The sequence below is a fragment of the Lethenteron reissneri genome, chromosome 17 (genome assembly GCF_015708825.2).
Source record: "Lethenteron reissneri isolate LAM-NWPU_2019-01 chromosome 17, ASM1570882v1, whole genome shotgun sequence".
Taxonomy (NCBI): Eukaryota; Metazoa; Chordata; class Hyperoartia; order Petromyzontiformes; family Petromyzontidae; genus Lethenteron; species Lethenteron reissneri.
Window position 1 is genome coordinate 3551842 of NC_083795.1, and position 26128 is coordinate 3577969.

General features: G+C 46.9%; 1 protein-coding gene across 2 annotated transcripts in view; it reads right to left on the reverse strand.

Annotated features, from left to right (window-relative positions):
• The window catches only part of ATRN (attractin), a 305667-nt gene that overhangs the window by 162545 nt on the left and 116994 nt on the right, over window positions 1-26128 (reverse strand). The window contains exons 11-19 of one of the 2 annotated variants that reach the window (XM_061552847.1): window positions 25497-25581; window positions 24465-24673; window positions 21234-21352; window positions 19435-19567; window positions 18951-19132; window positions 17120-17333; window positions 15982-16173; window positions 11190-11399; window positions 3269-3406 (exon numbers count right to left, since the gene is read on the reverse strand). In XM_061552847.1, coding sequence (XP_061408831.1) covers window positions 3269-3406; window positions 11190-11399; window positions 15982-16173; window positions 17120-17333; window positions 18951-19132; window positions 19435-19567; window positions 21234-21352; window positions 24465-24673; window positions 25497-25581 — 1482 coding nt within the window. Of the gene's footprint in view, window positions 1-3268; window positions 3407-11189; window positions 11400-15981; window positions 16174-17119; window positions 17334-18950; window positions 19157-19434; window positions 19568-21233; window positions 21353-24464; window positions 24674-25496; window positions 25582-26128 lie in introns of both variants that reach the window. The other variant, XM_061552846.1, reaches the window with a different exon arrangement.

A 26128-nucleotide genomic window follows, 5' to 3' on the forward strand; every position in this document is an offset into this window, starting at 1 on the left:
AAAAAAACATGAGCTTGTTGGATCCCGGTGTCTTAACTCACGTAATGAAACTTTGGCAATGCAAGCCCGCAAAGCACCCAAAACACGCATGTCTGGTGAAGCAAAATTCACACGCGATTACCGTGTCCGCATCTTCACTGTAGGCCTAAACCTCCAGATAATATCACGTGCCACAAGCAGCACACCGGCGCGAGGACACAGCACCATGAAACTGAAAACTAATTAACAACCAAATTTGACAGGGGATTTAGAGTAAATGTTTAACTCGAAAAATTAACGCGACGAGTGTGTTTTTTTTGCATTCACACATGCACTCTTCTGCTGGGCCCGAAGTAACCAAGTTACAACTTTGAAAGGGCAGCCTTTCAAAACAGGCCGTGAATACATTGACATTTTCAGCGTGAATGTCCTCTGCACACACCGGAGAGCACTAAGTCCCATCATTAACTTTACAGCATCATCTGCATCCGCTGAACTTTAAGGTGCCAAAACTCGGTTTTTTTTCCCTTTACCCAGGAGACTACAACTTGCAAAAGAAGGTTGCTTGGGAGTGTGTGCATACTATATAAACAAGCAACGCGCAATGCGTGCGTATATATAGTGAACACAAATACAATTCTGAAGGAGGATTTCAGATTATTTTGAGTACTACTGAAAATATAGCCTACACATATCAACCACAGAGCCTTTCATTTGCATATATAAACTGGTTTACAAACGGTATATATTTGTACGAGTTATACTTTGGATATGATTATAGAGCTTGGGTACAACCACAATGTTTAGGCAATGTTATTTGCTCCTGATTTTATATTCCCAAAGTCGCACTGTCAACAGTGGTAGCATCACGACTGATGTGAGGTCACGAGTCAATGCGGCGTGGATGAAATGGAGGCAAGTCACCGGAGTCCTCTGTGATCGGAAAATGCCGAATAGGCTGAAGGGAAAAATATACAAGACCATCGTCCGACCGGTGGCACTCTATGGATCCGAGTGCTGGCCAGCCACAACTGTACACGAACAAGCTCTCCACACCATGGAGATGAGGATGCTCAGATGGAGCCTCGGGCTCACTCGATGGGATTGTGTCAGGAACGAAGACGTTCGGAAGCGACTTGGTGTGGCCCCCATTGCGGACAAGATGCTTGAGGCAAGGCTTCGGTGGTACGGCCATGTGATGCGAAGTGAAGAGTCATCAGTGGCCAAGACTGCCGTGCGTATTGAGCCAGAGGGCCGCCGTCCACGCGGACGTCCGAAGAAGCGATGGATGGACCGAATAAAGGAAGACATGAAGACGGTCAACGCATCCCCTGAAGATGCCCTGGACCGAGCCAAATGGAGAAGACAATGCCGAAAAGCGGACCCTGCGCCACAGCGGGAACAACGCTAGGAAGAAGAAGCACTGTCAACAGTGACTTACTTTGCGTACAAATATCATTACATTGTGCATTATTGGTCTCTTTTGCCAAAACTTTGAGCATAGTATCTAATTTTCTATTTCAGATTTCACCTTGCAATGAAATCTTTTGTGCACATATAAGGACACACATAGATGGAACATTTATTAAAAGCATACATTGTTACGTGAAACCATGCCAATAAGTCAGGATTTGCAAACCAATCAAAAGGCATTCACTGCTGAGACTTACTTAAATATTAGTCGAAATGCACACATTTAACAGCCGTATCTTCAGGATTTAAAAAACGATTCCCCCTGTATGGTAGAGAAAATCTCATCTGGTAAGGTATCTTTGTCTTTTTGTGGGTCTGTTCGGCCACAGTTATGCCCCCTCCCTTTTCTATGCTCGCGAGACGTGGAGCCCTCAAAAAGAACATCTGCGCCAGTTAGAAACATTTGGGCTGGCCTACCTACGATCCATCCTGAATTTAACCAGGCTGGATTGTGTAAGGAGCTCACAAATCATTTAATGATCTGGACATGTTCCCATCAGGGAAATCCTCCGGCCAACAAGGCTGCGTTGGCTAGGATATGTAGCCTGTAAACTCAGCCACCACATGTCCAAGCAGTTTCTACTTTGCATTCAACTTAAATCATATATACCGGTATATTATATAATAGCTATCAAAGTAAAGTGTCAAAACCAAGGTTAGGTTGCTGTATTCGTGTACGTCAAGCGAGCAGCTCACAAGCTCGTTCAAAGAGTTTGCCAGCTTAGATCATTGACCTGTGCTGCATCCTTGCGTGTTTCTGTCCACGAGCATCTGCCCTTCTTGAAAAACGTTGGCTTCTGTTTTCAACACCGTTCTGCTTTCGCGAGTGCGCCACCGCGTAATGGTCTCGCAAAGTATGCCCGACAATCAGCACACCCAGTAAATTTTTATGAATATATAGTTGTCTGAAGGTGCCACTGATGTGTTCCAGTGGAATGCACAACGACATTACAATTTACAATCTCAGGAGAGAGAGCGGGACGAAGGAAACGAGACCGGAGAGCTCCTGCTAGCTGGAGTCGCACGCAGCTCCACCACGACAGAGTCATCATGCAGCACCGTGGCAAACCAAACTAAAAACTACATTTTTTTATTTTACCAAGTAAGGCCCAACTGAGCTATACAAGAAGCAACCAAGCCACAAATAATGTCTCAACAAAGTGGCTTATCACGTGCAAATTTATAGCACCAGCCAAATACTGGAAACGCATGTTTCAAAAAGTGAAGGAAATCCGGAGAACCCGGAGAAAAATCCACACGACCACGGGGAGAACATACAAACTCCAAATATGCAGGCGTCAGGGTTGGTATCGAAATCACGACCTTCTGTGTACCAGGCAAGGGAGTAAACATCTCGCCACTGCAGTGCCTGAGCCAGCACTCCACAGAGAGAATGCGATAGAGAGACAAATAAAGTAATTTATTGTCGATGTATGTATGTATGTTGAACTTCTTTCGCACCGTACATAGCCAACCGTACTAATCGGAGGTGCAGAGGGAAGAACAACAAAACGGTTCACATGCTGCACTTCCGATTCCGAGGTCCCCAGTTCGATTCCATCTCCCATCGCGGCTTTTGTAACAATGGGGAACGTTTCTTCAATCCCTCCCTCCCACCGCCTCTCTCCAGCGAGCGGTGTAAATTGGTACGACAGAGTCGACTGGCAGGGTCGCGTGTGGCGGGGTAAAGTGTGGGTGTAATCCCACCTCGCCCGAGACGTCTCGCCAGCGTGGACGAGTAGGCCAAAGGGAGCCCTCCCGAGGGACTCTGGAGTCGAAGCCCTTTCTGTCAGCGTGAACGGAGCCGCCCAGTTACCTTGGCAGGAGCCGCCGTTGGTGGGGTCCCCGTAGTATCCGGGCGAGCAGGTCTCACAGTGCTTGCCCATGGTGAGGTCGCTGCAATGCTCGCACACCGTCGCGTTGACGCACGTGCTGTGTCCATTGCACTGGCAGTCTGCGGGGAAGGGGGGCAGGAGGAAAGAATGGTTTGTAATGTCACAGCAGCAGCAGCGGCGGTGGCAGCATCTCTCACTCACTCTCTCTGTGAATGCAGAACATTGTTGGGACGGAACCATTGTTGCCAGAGTTCTAGACTTCTGGCTGTTACGACAGCACAATTTCAACGTTGCAAGAAAAAATCAACAATGCGATAAGTTGAGAAGAGGCAATTCGCAGGAGTTAAAGAAAGATTAGCAGAGAGAAGGATATATACACGCGGGTGGACATTGTTCGTGGTCACATGCGTTCTTCTAAACGAGCGGATGAGTAGTGGTTAGCGCACTGCGATTCCTGCCAGTAACGGCCAACACCAGTGACGATTATCTGAACCGGTCTTTGGCCTCCCCTAGGTCGACTCAGCCTCAAATGAGTACACCTATTGCCGTGCGTAAACATCGCCACTGCGACGCTCTCATCGATGAAGTAAACCCCCAACCGATTGGCGTTCCGCGCAGTTGTCTCTCGATGAGATTTCGCACCCCCGATTAGCGCGCTCGGCTACGTACGGTGCGAAAGACGTTCGATGTAGGTCCATGAAGAGCTGGTGTCGAGTGTTAATAAAAAATACGGCGGCCAAACGGTAACATTCGCTTGTTCACTGCTCGTATTACTTGATATTGTGATCGGAGTACTCTTCCATCTCGTATTTTAAACACGCCGTAGGTTTGGTCGTGTGTCCGTACTTGATGATGAATGTATTTATTAAGACATATTATTTAAATTAACTGCAATGTGTCCAGTTGAGAGGGCACACACCCATTCTGCAAACAACACATCCCAAGAGCAGTTGTTAATCATGCTATAATACTTCACACAAGAATCTAATGTCTTTAAAATATATTCAACATTAATGCACTAGCTTAATAATGCATACGTACTCTCTTTGTTTAAAACTTTAGACGCCATGAAATAGTTTGCAGTGGCATTATCAAACGCGCACACATAATGGTTTTGAAGAGACATTTAAATATAATTCTCCGTGGTACACATGGAAGGCTAATGGCTGATCCCTATCATTGTCCTGCATCAGAGCCCAAATAGAGCACTCAGCATTCCTCTAATGTCATGCCTTAACCCTAACCTAATACATTAACAGCACAGCCATTTGTCAATAATTCAGTTATTCTTCAAACTTATTTATTTATTTCACAGCTTCTACAGCAAACCTCACCGGTTTTTCTATAAGCATCAGTCAGACGAGAAGAAGCGATTACGTTTACAATGCACATTTAATATAACTACCACCTTCTCGTGGTCATGACCATCATCAGCCATAATCCATCCACCGCTGGATGACGGCTTCCCAATGCTGCTGGCCACCTCACACGGTGCCGTGATGTAAAAAAATACACTCAGTACCATCGTCCTCGATTACCGACCACGGATGCCTCCCACGAATGATTTTAAACAAAACCGTGCACATTAAATATGAACAAAAAGACACGGTAGAAATGAGACAAATAAAGAACCGACACTTAAATAGAATTGCAAACCTCAATCAGGACAATGTATCGTATCGCTTGGATGGAGGGGTGAATTTGTACGAATATTGAGCATCCGACGACGTTCCACGTATTTAATCACTTATTTCTATTAAACGTACTTTGCCAGGAAGCGCATCTCTCTTAAAAGTGCGGTCCCGGCAGTGGTGCAGTCACACGGGGTTACGGTTGTGGGTGGTAACGAGGACCGCACGCATACACTCATGAAATATTTAAACTATTTTAAATCACTTTGCAGGTTTTAATGGTGATGTTCTCTTTCTGTTAAACATCACAGCTTCGTTGAGCAATATTCAGAGGAACGCTGCAATGTCTCTTGGCTGGGTCGCTGGCCACATTACATGGCAGATGGGAGAGGCCATCAAAATATTTTGATGAGAGTTCCAGTCCAAGTCACCCCAGTTTGTTCAGTTAGCCACTTGTCATGGTGAAAACATTATCACTGTGACTTATCTAGATTTGAAGTTTTCGTGACTACAGGGATCCATACTTTGGTTCTTTCGGTAAAGTCACGTAGGTAGAAAATAAAATAGATTAAATCACGACGTTTCGGGCGCAACACCGTCATCAGGTGGGACAACCACACCCGATGACGGACACTTGTGTTGCGCCGTCGTGATTGAATTTATTTTATTTTATACCTAAGTGACTTTACCGAAAGAACCAAAGAGTATTCTCACTGTGACTTATGTCATCATACAGGGCAGGTTCTGCTTGTAAGATTAGTAAATAGGTAAAAGTTCTAACACACTACTTGTTTTTTTGCAGCTTTAATTCAAATTCTACAATGGTCATAAATACATGACGGTGTTGAATCTTATCACTCTTGCGTTCTTACTTTTAAATATCATACGCACGTTCACATTGATGCAAATCACAGCACTTGCAAACGACGTTGAGTTTATGCATTAGTTGTTTATTCCTTATTTTCTGCCAACGCCATTCACGGATTACTTTGATGTGCACACGCCGCGTGCACGCTTTGGAAATTAACTCGCCTATTAAACGGCCCAACTAACGTTTTGTTTCATTAAACTTTGATACAGTTAGTGGTGCACACTTGGGGTCAATTGCGGAGGAACGCAATGATTGTTACATGGAAAGGTAATTACTTCCATTACAGTGACACTTTTTCAATTACAACTTCTATTATGCCCATGTTGGAGATACAATGAGACTATAATGTACATATTAAATAGATATACTGTACGCGAATTTTCCTTCAACCCCAAGAATTGTCGAGGGAGCTGTCGCAGCGGCGTAACGGTTCGCGGCACGCAACTTGCAATCCGGCATTCAGCGCGATTCGATTCCATCTCCTGGCGTGGCGGTTGAAACAATGCAGTAAAGATTCTTACACCCCCCCCCCCCCCGCCGGAGCACAAGCCCCCCCACTGAGGAACAAAGCACATTATCCCGTCCACATTGACGTGAATTCTGCAATGGAAAAGGTGCGCTGTCAAACACAACTCATGACCACTGCAGACAGGACACGCAAAGAAAAGAAAAAAACGCCGAGCCCAGGATAAAAGACACTATTCTGAAAGGAATACCAATTTCACCACTTAATCAAAAAAGGGCAATGTAATTTCTAATCCATAATTCAGAGCACAAAGATGAGGCCTGGTTTTTTCGGGGCTATGTCGGCACATTTAATAGTTAACTTTACACGTGGCGGGAAATGCTGTGTCTTTTGGCACGAGCAACGCGGCACACAAAGGGTTTAATTCGCATTGATGGGGGAAAGCACATTATCCTGTTTTTTGTGTGTAAATGCTGCGGTAGACAAGCGTGTCTGCGCGCTTACATTTCGGCAACAGTTTATAGTGTGCCAGGCTTGCAATTACGCAATTATGCTCTACACCTGTGTGACAACATAAGTTAAGGGAACACACCGTATATTGGTGTTGAATGCACGACAGCTTTAGACACATGGCCACATTTAAAAATACGTGCATTTGTTACGTTATTCTTATGCGGTAATAAAAGACTTGTTATGAACTGAAAAAAGCTTTCCATTGCGCTGCACAGCATTGCTGTTGGAGAATTGTTTTCGTTAAAAGTATTTTTAAAAGCAGATACATCAAGTCTCGCGTGATACAATTAGAATGCGTCATACACAAATAATTACGGAAGATATAGCCAAGGACGTCTTATGGCCAGAGATGCTAACTTGTAGTCATCTGTGATTTTGTTAAATTGCTACATATGTCAAAGGGATCAATACTCGAGATAGGCCAAGATGGGCATTACCTGCGACGTCACTTTCAATTTCACATTATCCCCCCATTCTGACCGACATTGTGCAATTCACAATTTTACATGTGTACTTCAACGCAATGGATAGAGCATGCACGTCGGATTGGGACCGTGGTATCTCATTCAGATTGCAAATCGAATCCCATAAAAAAGAGTGATTTTTGTAGCCGTGCAATGTGATAACATTTTGCACGCAAAAATAGCAGAGGCACTTTGAGGACAATAAACGCCCCCTCGAACAATCGCACGGCGCTTGCCAAACTGTAACCTTGCACTCCCCCCCTCCACCCCCACCTGAATGAAACGAGCGCAGAGACTACGAAATTACAATTTCTAAACGAATGAAAGCAAAAAGAAAAATTGGTTTTGTATACACCGCACACTTTCTAGCTTTGGTAATAGGTATCCCCACGTGCCAAACACGGCTGCCTCCTAAACTCCTGGAGGTCCCCCACCCTCTCTCGTGGGGAATTGCCGCTCGCAACCACCGCTTGCTTGTAACCTCCCGGGAGGGGGGGGGGGGGATTTTATACGCGATGTTCGATTACCGAAAGGGCTGACGGGCAAACTAAAAGGGGGGAGGGGGGTAGAAAAAACACATGAATAGCGTAATTGAAAAGGAAATTCAATCTCAAAACCATCACAAAAATGTTTCGCTCCATAAAATCTCGCTCCTCTATAAAATACAAAATTTAGGTACAAACCAACTCTGTCATCACTCACCCACTCAATAATGTCTACTCATTTTTACACCGCATAAACCTCCAACGGGCCTCCGCAGGGGTCGTGCGGATGTTATTAAAAGTTATAATACATTCGAGTGAATGGACAAGGGCAAACCCAAAGTCTTCAGCTTCAGACACGGGGGGGGGGGGGGGGGTATTCGCATGAAAAATAAGGCGTTTCAATGCCACATGCCAAAAAACTAAACAATCATCAAGGTACTAAATGTGGCACATTTGTTTAACAAACACTCCAATACAGTGGTCGTTAATCGTTACAAAGTAGTTGGAGTTTGATATCCAGAAACTGTAAATAAATTCACAGAGCTTAGTCCGCGACGCGATAAATTTTCCCTACATTTCACTGCGCTAAATTATTGTTTTGTATTCAATGGGCTTCATTTAAAATGGTAATCTTTAAACATCACACAGTGAAGAAAAACACGTGTCTTCCATACTCACATGTTGAATGCCTACAGGCGCATTATGCACATTGTGTACATGTTATGAAAAATGTATAAATGGAACCGCAAATGGATTTAAAATAACCTAAATGAGGCGTATTATATAATTTATTTTTCACATTGTACAATTGCCTTGGCAATTTATATACATGAACACGTGGCCTGCTTATTAATTGCCTCCAAGGTTGAGGTTTCTAAATAATATTCATGTCTATCGGATGCACATTGTGCAAGCGTGCCGATGAGAATTGTGGTTAAGATAAGTGCAAAATTATGTTTTCTTTGTACAATTTTCAGTCAACACAACAATCGGGATACATGGGCAGTGGGAGATAGAATACACTGTTGGACGTTTGTTGTACAAACATGTCTCAGACCACACAAAGCATCCATGAATTAACAAAAATTGGTTTGACAATAAATTATCAGAGGAAATTTTCAGTTTATTTGTTTTAGTTTTTGAAGTAATTTGTTACGTACAGTATTACTTTGATGGGCGTTGCATTGTTAAAATGAAACTATAAAACTATTTCTATTTCATCAGGTAAAGCCCACTGAGCTATACTGTATAGCTCTTTTTCAGAAGTGACCTGGCCACAAATGATAATCTCAACGAAGTGGCTTATCACGTGGAAATGTTTTGCACCCAAATACTCTAAAACGTAATATGATTACATACGTAATATTTTTATACAAAAACAAAACAGGTTTTAACGTGATATATTTTTAAGAGCTAATGAGATAGCGTTAAAATCTCTGGGCAAGAGTGAAAAACCAAAATGTAATTTTAAATCATCACCAACAAACAAGGCTCACGTGAAGAATAGCAATTGTACTCCAAATGTTTTCCTATAAATGTATTTTATTGGTTTTCCAGTGCAACCAGTAAAATGACAAAATCATCCATTCGATATAATTAATCAGAAATGTGGACACAGAATACACCAAAAAATATATCCTGCTATCCAGAGACCAATCCATAGAGAATGCTGCTTTGTCTGCATGTGTTCCTTTCGATTGAATAATACGAAGGGGGCATGGTACAAAGTGTGCTCTCTAATCAGGCTTGCACCTCGTTTTTAACCGACACGACTGTATTGCGGTGGTCACATGCCCGCAGAGTGCAAAACTAGAGGAATTCCCATTAGATTTTCTGTGAGCTACACTGGTAACAAGCCAATGTGAGTATGGTCCCACAAGATGTTTGTACCGGACCCTGCCATGAAGTCGGGTTATTGATTGTGTCACGAGAATGCTGCCCATTTCCAGTGATTTCCAGCAGAAGAAATGTCATTTAGCAACGTGTGACATCACCACCAGGCCCTTACCAACGCGTGGAATCCCCATGAGGGCTTCGACACTGTTGGCTTGCATGGATTGCCGCACATGACAAAGTGCTGCTGTGCAAGCAGGCTTGCACATTTAACCGAACTGACGTACGACAGCTCAAACGGTCATCCCTCTTCTCATCATCTGAACTACTTATTTATACAGCGTCACTAAATTACAGCACTTTGTCAATCCACTGCTGGATGAAGGCTTCCCCACACCATGTAGGCCATGGGGGTTATTTGACCATACTTGACACAGTTGAGTGCAGATAGATGAAGGGGAGAACGGGGCCTGCCCAGGACCCTTTCAGATATCATTCGCTACTAATTTTAGCCATGGCCGGGAATTGAACTCTGTTTTAAGGAGCTAATAGTGCAGCATGCCGACTCACAGCCCACTGCACAAATGCTCCATAACAACCGACCTTTCCAAGGCCCAGTATCAAATGGTCTCCGTGCCCTCTGCTGGGCAACTTCTGCAATCGTGATCCATCCATTTTTATATATCAAAAAAAAATTCGCAAAAAACTAAATCAACACAAAAGGCGACTAGTTTATTTTTTCCCCTTTTGTGAGGGCATTCACTTTTAATCCAGCTGCTTCGCGAACAAGTTTGGTGGATTACTCGGAAACACGGCGATAATGGGGAGCGCATGAGACCACTCACCCGTCAAAACTTAAGAGCCTTCGGGAGGCGCGACGGGGAGCAGGTGTTCCATTGATACATATGTGCAGGGCAGAGTTCAACTATCTCCTCCCTTACGTGCAACGTTTCTCCAGCCGACGGCACAAAGATACTCACGACAAATGTAATGGCCAAACAATGTCACGCATGAGCCTCTTGTGGTGGACAAATCAAGACAGGCAATTAAAAAATAATTTGCACTACAAACAGCTGATGGGTCGGTATACAATGCTACAGTGTGACATGGCCAAGCGGTCACGCGTTGGCTACTCAAAATCAGAATATTTAGTTACACTGGAGGAATCCGATGAGCAATAAAGCTCTTTTTCACGGATGTCCCGTAGGGGCATGTGGTCAGGATGTCACAACAACAAACAATAAAAAAACACGATCGGAATGAAAAATATTGGGAAGGTAAGCAAATAAAAAGATAAAAATGGACAAATAAAACGAAACTTATTTCATCACCGCGGCGATGCAAATACGGCGCCCGCCTGCGCCACAGTGGACGTTAAAGATCCTCCGACATCATTTGAAAGGAGAAGGCCATCGTTGGCTGGTGCCACGGTCCCAATTTGCCTCATATTAAATTTTCCTGAAATGTACTCAATTGGCATTGCTCAGAGTAGCATCGCTGCCTACCAGCAGACTATATGTTTGCAAAAAAATCAGCACCATCATGATGGCCCTGCCCTGCATAAGTATAAATATAAAAAAAACGGTGCTAATACCAACGATAGCCAAATGGTTACGTGACGATCGCTGTCACCATTTACCTGGGCAGGTGATGAAATTCCAGGTGAACGAACGGTCCTCCCGACACATGCTGGTGTTGAGCGTGGCCCGTGTGCTGTTGACGGTGACGGGTGCCGTTGCCGAGCCCTCCATGCACTGGCCCTTGCCCGTGTCGCTGGGATCGTTGCACCAGCCGCAGCCTGGCTGCTCCATGCAACCGGCGCACGTGCGGTAGCCGGAGCAGTTCTCCGCTGCGGGAGAGGACGTGCAGGAGGAGGAGGTGGAGACGGGAGCCATGGGGATGAAGCACAGGTGGTAGCGTCAACCATCAGGTATGTGTCAGAATAATAAATGTATATAACTACATGTATTTGCCTTACTTACAAATTTCAGATCCTAGAGAATACATGCCTTACAAAGCATGCCCCGAGCAGCATTTCATTTTTCAAGGTCTGCTGTAAAAGATGTAGACTACAATTTTTTTACATGCCAGAGGCATGTTGGTAAAGAGCCTGTTCCAAATCCGAGTGGCTTTATTCACTGGAGGATTGCAGCAGGATTTTAAAAAATGCACAATCCGGCAAGCAACGGGGTCTCATACATTGCAAAGCGTCTGCACATCCTCCTGTCACGTGCCTGGTTTAACATGGGCAATGAGCATACATTCAGTCAATCAAGCAGACGCAGGCCCCAGCTGGGGCATTGCACTCCTCATCGCCAGGCAACCCCGGCCTGCGCCTGACGCTACCTATGTATGTAGAACTTATTTAGCACCGTACATAGACAACCTTGCTAATTGGTGGTGAGGGTGGGGGGAAGGAAAACAAACTAAATACAATAATCAGTTTTAAAGATAATTTTTTTAAACTATATAATTTAAAAGTGAATAGCTCCAGTGGCTTCCTAATATCGGAAGGAAGAGCATTCTGGAAGGCCGCAAAAGCGCGCATCTGACATGCAGTGACCGTCGACACCGCATGCAGGCCGCTGAGATTACGATGTCCGAGATCGGCCTCAATCGCACGAGTCCACATCAGCTTCGGTATGCCCCTAGGGCCACCTCCAACAGCGAGGAAGGCCCGTCGATGATCGCCAGTGGAATCTCTGGTGTGATCCGCCAACATCATGAACCCGGGCAATGTTTCCGGAGAGCCGGCAAACCTGCAGGCTCTGTTTCGGACACCGGCCGACGTGCCGTTCAAAGACGGACTTCGGCGTCTGTGATACGCTCCTGAGAGTCAACGCGAAGCGTCCGTCACAAGGCATCCACAGGGTTTGTATGTAAAGACACCGTCATGGACCATGTTTCTGTGCCCATACAACGACACTGGTAGGCGGTACACACTTGTAGAAGCGGACCTCCTTTGCTGTTGTAATGGTCGAGTGACAGACGTTTCTGTCAAACAGGTTCACTCACTCACGTGTGACTGAAATTCGTCCGTTAACTCCAGCCCCACTACTTGCGATATGATGGAGGTTGCAGCCAAGGCAGGGGAAAGATTTAACCGCATCAGCATCGTTATCCCCGACCTGACCCTGAGTTTAAGTCATGTGGCCGCTCATCACCGATCTGGATTTTGGTGGTTACCCAATTTATTCCCACGCCAAATGGGAAGGCTTTGTTACGCGCAATCTCCAGCGTGAGGAGTAACTCTCCTAGCATCGCGGGCAGCAGGACAACAATCTCTTTATAGGCCTGCTTGGTGAATGCCTTCGTTGCCCAGGATTGGCTCTCGTCAGACGCGACAATGTGCGCACACGTTGCAGGATCCAGCCCACCGGAGTAAGAAACAGCAACGACGCAGCCATGTGGCGCACCACTTCAATAGCGAACAAGTCAGAGCACTGGCCATCCCTGCAAACACAACTGAGCGTACAGGCCTCCCGATTAAGCTACGTGTATTTGACCAGGTAATGCCCACTGAGCTATATAGCTATTTTCCATAAGCGACCTGGCCACAAATGATAGTTCAACGATTTTGCTTATCACGTGGAAATGTACAGCAGCAGAATCGTCTAAATGCACGTTGATTCGAGATGTGGAAGGAAAAACTGGAGCACCCGGAAAAAATTTACGTGACCACGGGGGGAGAGAGACATGCAAACTCAAAATATACAGCCGTCAGGGTTGGGATCAAACCCATGACCTCCTGTATACCAGGCAAGGTAGTTAACATCCCGTCACTGTGGCGCCCTTATATTAAAGAACCACTTTTGAAATGCCGGTGCATTTTGCTTTGAACTTTCAGCTCCACTGGGGTCAATGGGCGAGGTCAACCCTAAACCGCATCATGGCAGTAGACGTGGATACCCGACGCGCAAATGGAAACTTAAAAACTCTCCAGGAGTGGTGTGTGACTGTGGGTCATCCAGAACAGACCGTACAACAACGTGTAACGACGCAATGCCCCCATCCACAGATACGAAGGAGGCATCATCACAGCGATACACTCCGCTGGCTCCTGGACGCGGTTATCTGGCTCGAGCGCCTGAACGTGAAATTGTGGTTGTTGCCTCTGCATCCACATCAGCAGCCGTACGACAGGCAGAAGAGTTTGTCAGAATCAACAAACGAGATGCAATATCACGTTTACGGTGTGGCTCCACTGACGGCACAAGGTCATAGCCCATTACTTGTCTGAGGGACGGCACGTTCAAAAGTCATTCCATAAACAAATATTAAAATAATAACAGAGGACAGGACATACGTTTGCAAAAAAAAAAATACTTATTACAGGAGTGGAACATTTGGTCCGAGGGAGATTACTCTAAATGGAGGTGAAACGCCTTCTCATCGAGACAAGGTGACTGCAAATATGTGGCGTGCTAACCACGGCAATGTAGCTTAGCATGAGGCTGTGCGACGGAGAGGAAAAACACGACTTTGAAGCCAAGTTGGCTTCATGTGCAAACCGGCACTGAAAGAGCTGACTGCACGTGAAATTACTTCTAACAAGAGTGAGCTTCCTACCATTAACAAGAAGAGAAAAACAGCCTTGTTATATTAGAACCATGTCAATTCAAATGATTCACCTGCATTTTCTGAAAGGTACAGATGCTTCGGGCTAATTTGCACCCTGCATTACTCGCCGAGTATTATTTACGATTTGCGAATGAGCTACTGAATATATCATTGAGATTTTTTACTGGTTACTTCATCATCGTCGTCAGTCATCATCAGACATGATCTATCCGCTGCTTTATGAAGCACCCTCCCCTCTCCCCCCAGATCACGTGAGGCAACAATCCATCGGGCTCCCGCACACAAACTGATTTGACTGCTCGGTCTCTGCATGGACATCCTCTCGAGTGCTGCCTTTGACTGCCACTCCACGGTTAGTCTCAACCAACAGGCAAGCATCCCCCCCCCCTTCTATCGCCGTGTGCTTCCCAAGTTTCACTCACAGTCAACACGACGTCTCGAACTTGTCGCAGGAGGTTACACGCACCGATCAGAAGACGGAGAGAGAAGGGACAATATCGAACCGCAAGATACAGCGAAATGAGAGAGGTCGTTTTTGCTTAGAGAGGTAACTAAGCAAAAAGACCGAATGTGCATAAACTCTGTAAAGCTATTCAGAAAATAATGAGAAAATAAATCGGAGAACATAGCACAAAGTACTTTAAGACATCGTAGAAAAAATGGGAGCAGAAAGGCAGAAAGATGGCGGGTTTATGATTGGCATTACACAAATGGTAGCCATTAGAGGAAAATATGAAACTATAACCCGTAATAGACAGAATAAAAAAAAAGTGCAGTAATTTTGATACAGGTCTCTTGAAAAACAAAATCATATATCACATAGGTCAATGTTTCAGATTCACTACCAAATGCACATTCTGATATTTGTATTCAGCGGTTAATTTTTGTCAAAACATTTTAAAAGTATTTCTTCACTTCATTACAAGTACCCTCGCTCATTATTTGCTGCCAACATTTGCGTGTTGTTTTCTGTGTATTGCCCACGCCGCATTTATAGAACCAAACTTTATAAATAGGGCTGCCCTGGTTTCAAATAGAGTAACTTGTGAATTCAAGTGTTTTTCAAATCTATTTCAAAGAGGGGTGACAAATGACACATCTAAACTCGTGAAAATCAATAAGCACTATGAGCAAATGATGACAACGATAATTAGAAACACACAAACAGGTGAAAGACGACATTATATTGGCTGGTAAGAAAGGTGACCCGAGGGCAGGACGCGCCGTGAGAATGACAGCCGGAATTTAAAAAAGCCCAGAGAGAGGACGACCACCGAGGAGATGGAGCGATGAAACCTGCTCCCGTGTGCAGGTGCCGGGTGGATCGTTACATAGCAGGATTGTGAGACGCGGCGGGCTCCTTGGGTGAGGACTTCACATCCATCAGTGGGATTGATTACGGCTGATGATGATCACGATGGAGAATATCATAGTCCGAATTACTGTTTCAACAATATCACTTTCCTAGGTACCCACATGCAAACCGATTATAAGCAGAGACAGGTTATATCATTACAGACCCCCACACCCCAAACTGAAAAGAAGTTCAATCATCTACACTATTTTTTCACACCTGAATACTCCCAATTCACAGTCGTGGGCCCAGGATGGCTGTGTTGTTGTCGTAAAGGGCAACCTCGTGGCCAAGAAATTATTAACGGCGAGACTTTATAAACTGCCTAGGAAATGAACGCTCGTGCCGATGATAAAACGCACTTGTTCCCTGCCACAGTAAACGTCAGGTGCTCGAAGCCTTCCAGGAAGAGGCGATTTGCAGGGCGAGGTGCTGCGACGGACCTTTCTGTGTGGGTGCATGCGCTGTCGTGCGAGGGCGAACGCGGCACACTCACGTGGGCAGGCGTTCATCGTGTGCCACTCCATGCACTGGCCGTAGGGGAAGGAGGGCACGTAGGCGTTGGCGTCCACGCAGCGCTTGGCGTTGCTGCACCACATGCAGTCGGTGCTGCCGCTGGCGCACTCGGCGCAGGTACGCCGCGCCGCGCACGGCATGCGGCACTGACGCGCGTTCTGGTTCGGGTTCACTGCGGGCGGCGGCGCAGACGTAGTCGACGCGCACGCACGCACGGAGGCAGACAGACGTGCAAACACATGTACAACAAAAACTCAAGTCAAGCGTGGCGGCGTATGCCAAGACGCACCAGTACCAGCCATCTGGTGACAGACCCAAGAGGTTCCTCTTGGCGAGCCCCAAAGTGAGCCCCCCTTCCTGGGGGTCCCTCCTGGCAAAGTACCCAAGCGAGCTCCCTTCCGAGCCTGGTCAGTCACGGTCGATCCGACGCAGCCACGAATCCCGTACGCACAAAAGTGCGCAGGCACGCACTTGTGTGCGCACACAAAGACTACCCTTCTATCCTTAACAGACTGTTGGGGCAAGTGCTGTTTGGCGAGCAGCACTTATAAAGGTCGGCACTGCACACGAGGTGGTGGATAGCCAGCACCACGCCTGATCGCCTTTGTCTCCACTGTGGCGATGGTTTTACCAGGTGCTTATTTGAGGCCGAGTTCACCTAGGGGAGGCCCAGGACCCGTTCAGATAATCGTTACTGGTGTTGGCCATGAGTGTGAATCGAACTCGGATCGCCGGGTTTGTAGCACAGCGCACTAACCGCCACTAAGTGGAGGTGACATCACCACAGCGCTTGTGCCAGGCTACGCGCACTTTAAGGCCATGTGAAGTGTCGAATGCCCGCTGGCAGGAGGTCATGGGACAGACCCAGCAGGTGCCACGGGTTGACTCACCGAGCTGAACGGCCGATGCTCCTCGACATCACCACACACACGCACAACAACAACAACCGCCATTCACCACTAAGTGGCGGTGACGTCACCACGCACACACACGCACACACACGCACACACACGCGCACTCATCCAGCAGCCGAGCCTCCTGCGCACGACCGGCCGCTGCTCACGCTCGCTGCAGCAGGGGACGCGGCGGCGCGGGGGTGGGGGGGGCCGGCGGCGTACCGACGGGCTTCTCGCAAACGCTGCCGCGGGTCAACTCCGTGCACGTGTAGGCCTTGAGGCGGCCCGCCTGGCTGGGGGGCGACAGCACGGCGCAGAACCCCGAGCCGCTCGGCTCGTTGGCCTCCCACACCAGCGTGGAGTTGGTGAAGGCGGCGCCGTCCTCCCAGCGCCAGTGCGACACGTTGAGGCCACGCAGGCCCACCCATGGCATCAGCTGTGTGCGCGGGGGTGGGGGGGTGGTGGTGGCGGGTGGGAGCAGAGCACAAGGGGAAAGTGAGAAGAAGCAGCGCGGCGGGCAAGCTGGTCAGTGCAGTTAAGTGAGCTTCTGACTCCCCTCGCCTGCATCATCATCATCATTACGATCCATGGGCAGATAGCCCATAGGTGTCCACTGCAAGTTTAGTCACTTGTCTCCGCTTTCCTCTGTTATTGTGCCAATGTGTTCCATGTTAAAGTAGCGCCGCATCTTTCCGGCACCAATCTCTTATGTCGTCGTCAAGCCATTCTCTGGTAGGTCTTCCTCTTACATTTTTCCGAACAACACACTTTTAATTTCCCGTTATTGTCCATCCTACAGATGTGTCCAAATAGTGCCAGTTTCCTTCTCATCACTGCCTGCATCATCAAGTTTGCTTCTTCTATGTGCAACCTTTTTCTTACTTCTCCATTGGTTCTATAGCGTATGCAGCGTACTCGTCATTGTCTGCTTGACGACCACCACATTGCCCTTGTAGCTTCTGGGTTGTCACCGATCTAAGGACTGTCCAATGGAAACCAAAGACGTCTGAGATTTGATTATTGTAAGTAAAGAGAGACCAAAGCCGTTCTTTATTACCCCGTATCTCCACTGCTCGACGAAACCGCCACGCTGTCCCACCCCCCCGACACCATTCGTGCCTCTCGGCATACCACGAACACCACATCCAGTCGTGTTGCGGCTCGCACTTAATCAAGCGCGTCGCTGAACACACACGTGGAGACGCGAGTTACTCGAGTTAGTCCATCCAATCCGTTGAAGCAGAATGCTGTTTCCAAGTAAATGACTGATGATCACCCTGAATGTGGCCTTTCAATCGAAGCTAGGTTAGTGCTTGAATGGCAGACTGTGTGGGAATACCAAGTGGTAGGGCGCACACTACAAGAGAGCTTGGAGAGGGCAGCGGATCAAATAATTGAAATCTATGAAACCTCATGCATGATTTGCTTTTGAACATGGGTTTTCTTCCGACAATATGGTTTCCTCGTACGTGTTGAACACTCATAATTGGAACTGGTAAAATATCAATTCAGAGCCGCAAAAATATGGTTTACTCGGTGAGGCTTTTCTTGATACACAAAGGGCCAATTCGCACTCGGGGAGACCCAGGACCGATTCAGATAACCGTCACTGGTTTTAGCCACGAGCGGGAATCGAACTCAGTTCGCCAGGTTCGTAACGCAGAGCGCTAACCGCTACACTCCTGCTCCCCCAACACACAAAGACAAAGATCCCCGTATAGCCTATAACAGACTGTGGGGGCAAGTGCTGTTAGCAAGCACCTATTAAGGCCGGCACGGCACGTGAGGGGGTGGGTGTCCAGCTCCAAGAGCGACCGCCTTTGTCTCCACAGTGGCGATGTTTACACACCACAACAGCTACTCATTTCAGGCCGAGTCAACCTAGGGGAGGCCCAGGATCAGTTCAGATAATCGTCACCGGTGTTGACCGTGAGCGGGAATCGAACTCGGGCCGCCGGGTTCGTAGTGCTAGGCGCACTAACCGCTACGCTACCGCTCCCCACATACACACGAAAGCAAAGACACACGGACAGACGCGTGTGCACGTCCCCACCTCGTTGGTCATGAGGGCCAGCTTGGCCAGCACGTGCTCCACTTCCTTGGCGGTGGTGAGCGAGGCGGGGATGCCGTTGTGACTAATGCAGTCCATGCGCGCGTTGTCGTAGTTCACCACGCTCGTGTTGATCTTGTAGCAGGACTCAGCCACGCGGTCCCAGCCGTCCCCGCACATGTGGTCTGCAGCATGAGCCAATTTAAAAACTGGTCATCAGAAAACACGTTTTTTAAAGATGTAATTCTCATCGTGCCCCATGCTGTAACGCAGTCTCTAACTGTAGCTCTCCGGCCCCTCCACTTAGAGCTATGAGGACGGTCCGTTGCCTGAAACGCCACCTTTTAACTATGACTTCCTTTTTAGGCAATAGGTGTTATTGACGGATGCGTTGAGTTGTTTTTCACTCGCCCAAAGTGCTGGGTCGCTTGCATACGTCACGGCATTCTTACGCGTGTACACCTTTCTAGCGGCGAGCTATGTATACCTGGCACAGCCATGCAATGCTGATTCTTGCTCTCCCACTGACAGATGGAGTCGTTGACACAGCCCAGGCAGCTGGGGAGCTTGGCACAGGTGTCCTCAGCTCGGACCTGGCACTGGCTGAAGTTGATCACCGGCTTTGTGACAGCGCGTGGACAAGACAACAGAAACAAACGTAGAGCTGCGTTAATAGATTCAACATTTTTACGAACACCCGTGGACACAGGACAACGTTAACAATGCACGCTTGATGATCGTGGCCCCTTCCCTCAAAAGCCAGTCAAAGTTCAGGAGGAACCGTATAGCCTCTGGTTTGAAACAAAATCGACCGTCTATAAATACAAAGCGGCAGAAAGCGTGGTGCTGCCAGGCTACGTAGCACAACAACGGCAGTGGAGAGCGGAGGAGAGAGATGCGCTGCCAAACAAAATTGCAAAAAGTTCCACTTTTCATACGTCTGAAATGTAACAACGAAACTAAACGTAACACTTATATGAACCACCGTTGCAAATGCCTCAATTACAATCGGCATTATTGTTTCAAAGGTCACCATTAAAACGTGATGATCAAATATCAAAAGCTGCATAGATATCAAGCAACAGCTGAAATGATACATTGAGTTTCAGGTTCAAGGTGTGAGATCTAATCAATAGTAAATACATGTTCCATCTTCAGTCTGTAGGAGACCAAAAGCAGGCAACTTTATATAAATTAAACAATTAAAAATGTTTTATTGATGAGCCACCAAAATGCAATTATCGGCTCACTATAACAGGGGAAGTATGATAGTTGTGACAACTGAAGATAATTTATTTTAAGTTGAGGATAACCGGGTGGTTGAGGGTTGTCTCGTACATTTTAAGAGGACTAAACCAGAAACCCTAAATGCCCGGGTTGGAATCAAGGCTACTACTCGGGAATGCCCAAGGGATATGTGTTGTATATTTTTATTTGATTGTCACTTAATCTGTCCTCAAGACTAAATATGACTACATCAGATGGCTGGCGTGACCCAAACTGCACTTTGCAGAGAACCGGTGCCACCTAATGGTGGGTATTGAATTGAATTCAGCAAGAGCCACGCATTGCCACCACTAGGGGCATTCCATGCCACGGCGTGATGCTCTGCCAACTGGTACAAAAATTGGCAGGCTATTGTATCACCGCATCACATAACTCTTGACAGCCCAAGAGTGATATTGCTGGTGTATAATTACAGCATGATTACGCTTTCAATACGCATATGTTGGGAATAAAATTACACACAATGGACACAACAAATAGCGTACAAATACACATACATCCTGTGATAAAATAGGTGCACACAATCTACAGTCTGACTTACAGAGTATAAAGGCAATACGATCTGTCCACTGGCTCCCAATACGGTCTTCCAACAACTACAAGATAATGTCTTTCTTTATTTCACACGGATGGCAACTTCATCCCACACGGCCGACAACTTCACTGCTCATGGTCTAGGACTTCAACCTGGAAGCCGCTAGAGCTAGGCACTTGTAAAACCCAAATTGCAAACTAATTTCTTTAGAACTGCTTTGTTATATTTAGTTTGTTGTCCCTCCCCCGCACCTCTGATTAGCACGGTTGGCTACGTACGGTGCGAAAGAAGTTCAATATACGTATATACATACACACAGACACACACATCCACAATAAGGAGTACACAAATTTGCACACTGGTGCTTGTGACATCAAACGTACCCTTGCCCGAGTTGGGGTGTTTCAAAGCGACACAATCAACGCCAGCGCATGAGCTTGGCAAGCGCGAGCAGGCGATCGTACCTCCACTGTGCAGTTGGACTCTAAGGGCGTGCAGGCACCACTGCACCACTGGCAGCTGGCCAAGTTGGAGGTGCAGCTTCCGCAGTCCTTGAACATGCTGCACACCTTTTCAGTGGCGGCTGCACAGGACACACGGCCACAGCGGAGCACAGCAACGTATCAGCAATGTATCAGCAACATCAGCTGTGAGAAACTAACGGGAGCAAACCAGGAGCCCTGTGGCTAAGCTCAATAACGACAGTATGAAAAGTATAGGCCTTTAGCAATCCACTGCTGGATCGAGGCATCTCCACACCGTGTTGGTTGTGAGGAGTGGGTTGTCTGACCATACTTCACCACACTGCTCAGTGCAGACTGGTGTTAGCCATGGCCAGAAATCAAAATCAGGTCACCAGGATGAAAGCAGAGAAAGCGATGTTGCGCATGTGTTCCCCCGTCAAATAATGTTACGTGGTTTATTGTAACTCCAGGATTACTTGCAGTGTCAATACATTTGCTTCTCACAGTAAATTAAACATTACCTTGAATTAGAACCCATAAAAGTTGGGGAAATACGCCAACGGGTGCAGGAAACACATTTTCAAGGTTGCTTCAGTATCTATGCATAAAAAGGTCGTAAATAAATAAGCTAATAAATAGGTCTCCAAATGCAACATTTAGTTTCATAAATATATTCACAAGCAATGCTCTTAATTATTAACATGTGTTAATTAACGATTGGCGCTTAATCGTACATTGTTTTGCATTAATTAAACAGACTCCCACAATGGCAAATTGATTTCTACCAATTTTCTCCAGATATGTTTGTGGCCCCAGCATAAAAATCCTACGGCTTTCCCAACCGAACCGTGCGGGGGGCCATCACCGCACAGCGACTCCCTGGGACCAGGGTTCATTCCATCATTTACAGCGCACGCTGCACCACCGTTCAGCGTGGAACCACAGCAACACCAAGTTGCACGCTGCCACTGCAATGGTTCAAATCAAGGTGAGAGACCGCCAACACTGTTTGGAGAAGCACGCGCAAGTGTCATTGAGTGATAAGCTCATATCGGGTGATGGAAGCGGATAAGCGGGGGGGGTTCTGCAATGCCGCCTGCAATACGAAGCGCAGCAGTCAGCAGTGATTGAAATATTAACATTTTAAGATGACCCTTGAAGCGACGTTATTGAGTGTCGCAATAGGCCAGAGCGCAGTGGAGCTTATCCAATTCCGAACGGGGTCACTGATATTAAGCTGCAATGACAAGTGCACTACCCAGTGTTTTGGCTAAGCCAAAATGTCAAACAGTTCTTGGGCCATTTATTGCAGGCAAGCTTTGCTTGTAATGCCTTTATTGCCAAGATTCATATAATAATAATAAGCTATACATAAATAGACGTTATTTCAAAATGCACACAAGTGGGTGCGCGCACACGAGGCATGAAACAAATGTTTCAATGGATGAATTTATCAACATATATTTTTGAGAAACAGGATTCAATTGCAAGTCTAAATGTGACCCGAATTTGTCACTCTGTGTGCTCTTTATAGCACCTCATGGGTGCCCCGTGCTCTTTTGGTTACCACTGCCGCGCGTTAAATCTCTCAGTGGTGGTAATCGACCCTTCACAATGTCACCTTGTCTAGTCCACGTATTGCATGAGATTGGGCATCATGATTTTATATACGTGCGTGCAACTTTTTAAAATCCAATTCTCATTTACAATGAGGATTTTTTTTAATCTTTAGGCTATTAAATATCTAATGGCTCAATTAGGAAACAAAGATGATGAATTCCAAAAGTAAAATTTTCATTACCACTTGAAAATAAATAACAATATATAACAAATACTGCCAAATTGCCATGGCATGCACTTTAGCATTCCCTACAATTCGGCGGTCTCAAATGGAAGTCATTTGTAGAAGACCTTTCCATTGCGCTTTCAAACAAACTCCATAACAAGTGGAGGCCTTCGCATTTAATTTTAATGTTTAGCAGAATTGTATTTAATTGACCACGCCAACTGTGCAGAATGGAGGAGAAGTTAATGGATGAGTCAGTGTGCGGCATTCACTCACTTAAAATATTTTGGACACAAAGGAGGATTGGAACATTTTAGAAAATCTACACGGAGCAATTATTTTTGTTCGACTCGGAAAAGCAATTTAAATTATGCCCGATTCAAAACACTAAACCACAATGCCATGAGGCCGTTCATGAATTATCGCAGATGTTCACGGATAATAATTTTAGGCCGAGTTGACCTAGGCGAGGACCGGGCCAGATTCTGCAACGACTGGCAGTTAAAACGCATGGCAAGAGATCGAACCCAAGTTGCCCACGTCGTAGTGCATGCGTTGTGGTGCTAACCACTCCACCACTGCTCCAGCAACAAATCAATGACAAAGCACCCTCATGTAGCAAACGTAAACGGAGGGAACTCGCTGTCAGCGAGCAACGATCATTTCCCGTAAATGCCGTAATGCAACGGTAAAGATTAATGACAATTCACGGCCAATCGTCACGAAGGTCCCCCCCTTACCCCCCCTTTGACCATATTTGACCGTGCTATTGGCTGGTCTGTGTGGACTGGGGGGGGGGGGTTCAAGATTGGTCCAGATATCAATTCGCTAATGGTGATAGCCATGGACGGGTATAGAACTCGAGCCAACCGCTACACCACCGCCCGCTGCCTCACCACCACCACACCACCAACAACAACAGCCGCAATTTTCCACTAAGTGGCGTTGACGTCACCACGGTGCTCGTGCCAGGCCAGGTGGACTCCTGCTCCACCAACAAAAACAAAGGTCCCCCGTATAGCCTGAACAGACTGGAGGTGCAAGTGCTGTTAGCGAGCACCTATGAAGGCCAGCACGGCACACGAGGCGTTTGGTGGCCAGCACCACACCCGGCCGCCATTGTCTCCTCAGTGGTGATGTTAACACACCGCACCAGGTACTCATTCGAGGCTGAGTCGTCCTAGGTGAGGCCCAGAACCAGTTCAGATAATCGTCATTGGTGTCGTCCTCGTGCGAGAATTGAACTCGGCGTCGCCAGGTTCGTAGCGCAGCACGCTAACTGCTGCGCCACCGCTGCCCCCTCAACGTACGCACGCACACTCGCACACACTCGCACACACGCTCACACACTCGCTCACACGCTCACACACTCGCACACACGCTCACACACTCGCACACACGCTCACACACTCGCAGCTGCCGGCGGCAACGAGGGGAAGGCGCACCTCGTTTCTGGGGACAGGTCACGTTGTGGGTGCCGATGCCGTACTCGGAGCCCACAGGCAGGCAGCGCGTGCTGTTCCACACGCAGCGCAGGCCGGGCCGCGCGCCCTCGCAGCGCTCGCGCTCCGAGAAGACCTCGCAGCTGAGCGGCGTGTAGACCAGCAGGTCCTGCAGCAGGAGGCTGTCGAAGCCGCCGAATATGTACATGGAGCTGCCGAGGGGAGACGGACGCGCGGGGGTTTCGGTTAAGTGCGAGTCTTTTTTTCTTCGAAGAGCAACTGATCAAAAAAAACTTGAGGTTTGGCCAACGGTTCGACAGCATCGGGCGTTATTTGATACATAGTGTCCGCAACTGCTGTGTAAGTGCAGACCGTGCGGTGGTTGGTTAAGTGTGATGAACGAATTTTCGCCTCGCCGTGTTCACAACAGGGCGAGATGCCATTTTCTGAAAGCATTGTCCTAACGTAAAAAGTATTTAGAGATTTTATTAAATGCAGTGCGATACGATTTGGATGTATCGCACAGTTTAGGAATAAGATGCAGGATACTATATCTATAACATACAATTCAAACATTTCTCTTATGTCAGTGATGTTTGATAAAAACAGATTACAAACTCATACAGTATTTATCCACAGCCATATATACATGCACCTATCTATTACGGTATGTTCAGAACCTTTAAAACTAAATAAAGTGGCAGAAAATTGGAGGGATATCCAACGCTAAAAGAGCAGCTTTCATTTTCAAAAAACGTCAACGTAAATATATATTCCACTCTCTCGTTATTTGCCAGTGACGGCGGTCATTGCACCGATAGAGAAGAGACGCTGAAAGCAAAAAACTAAAAACGCCCTCGCAACCACTCAAGACGCCGTACAGCTCTCAAGGTGTATCTAAAAGTAATGCTCACGTGCGTCTGTGGACCAAGGGGCAGCACTCAACCGGTGTTATCCGCTGCACGTTAACATTGATGCGTCGTCTCGCTATCAGTGTGCAAGATGGGCTGGAAGGCCGCAATCCTATCGGCTTACCCGTTGTGAGCCACAGCGGTGTGGCCAAAGCGGTCCGTATCCGTGTGCAAGTCTGGCTTGGGGAGCACCGACCACTCGTCACAAGCTGATTGGGAGATGGGGGGAGGGGGAACAAACACACAATTATTACTCTCGTAGATATTTTTAAAGATGTGATGGTCAATGGCGCATTGATTGTTTACACTCGTGATGCACGCATAGAATCCTACGTGCGAGAATTGATAATTTTCCAATTCATGCCAAATTGTATTTTGCTAATTGTACGCTTGTGTGGTACACCTGTGCATTCACGCTGAAAGTTAAGACAAACCTGAACAATTAAAAAAAGGGAAATAATAAAAACGAGACAGTTAAACTTGGACAAGTAAGAATCGATTCTTGAATCGAACAGCGAGCTGACAATTTATCGAATCGCCGGGGTGCTGAACGCACGCACGCAAGTTAATGGCCTTGACAAGGCCACTAAGGCCACAGAGCCAAAAAGAGGATGCGACGACACCTCTTGGTAAATGAGAAGTGGAGTCACCCTGCATGAAATTGCTTGGCACACGAGGCCTCCCGTGCAACATTCAAGTGACCGAATAAGAAGCACACGTCGAGAGAATTCACAAAAACGCCGTCCGCATTGTGCA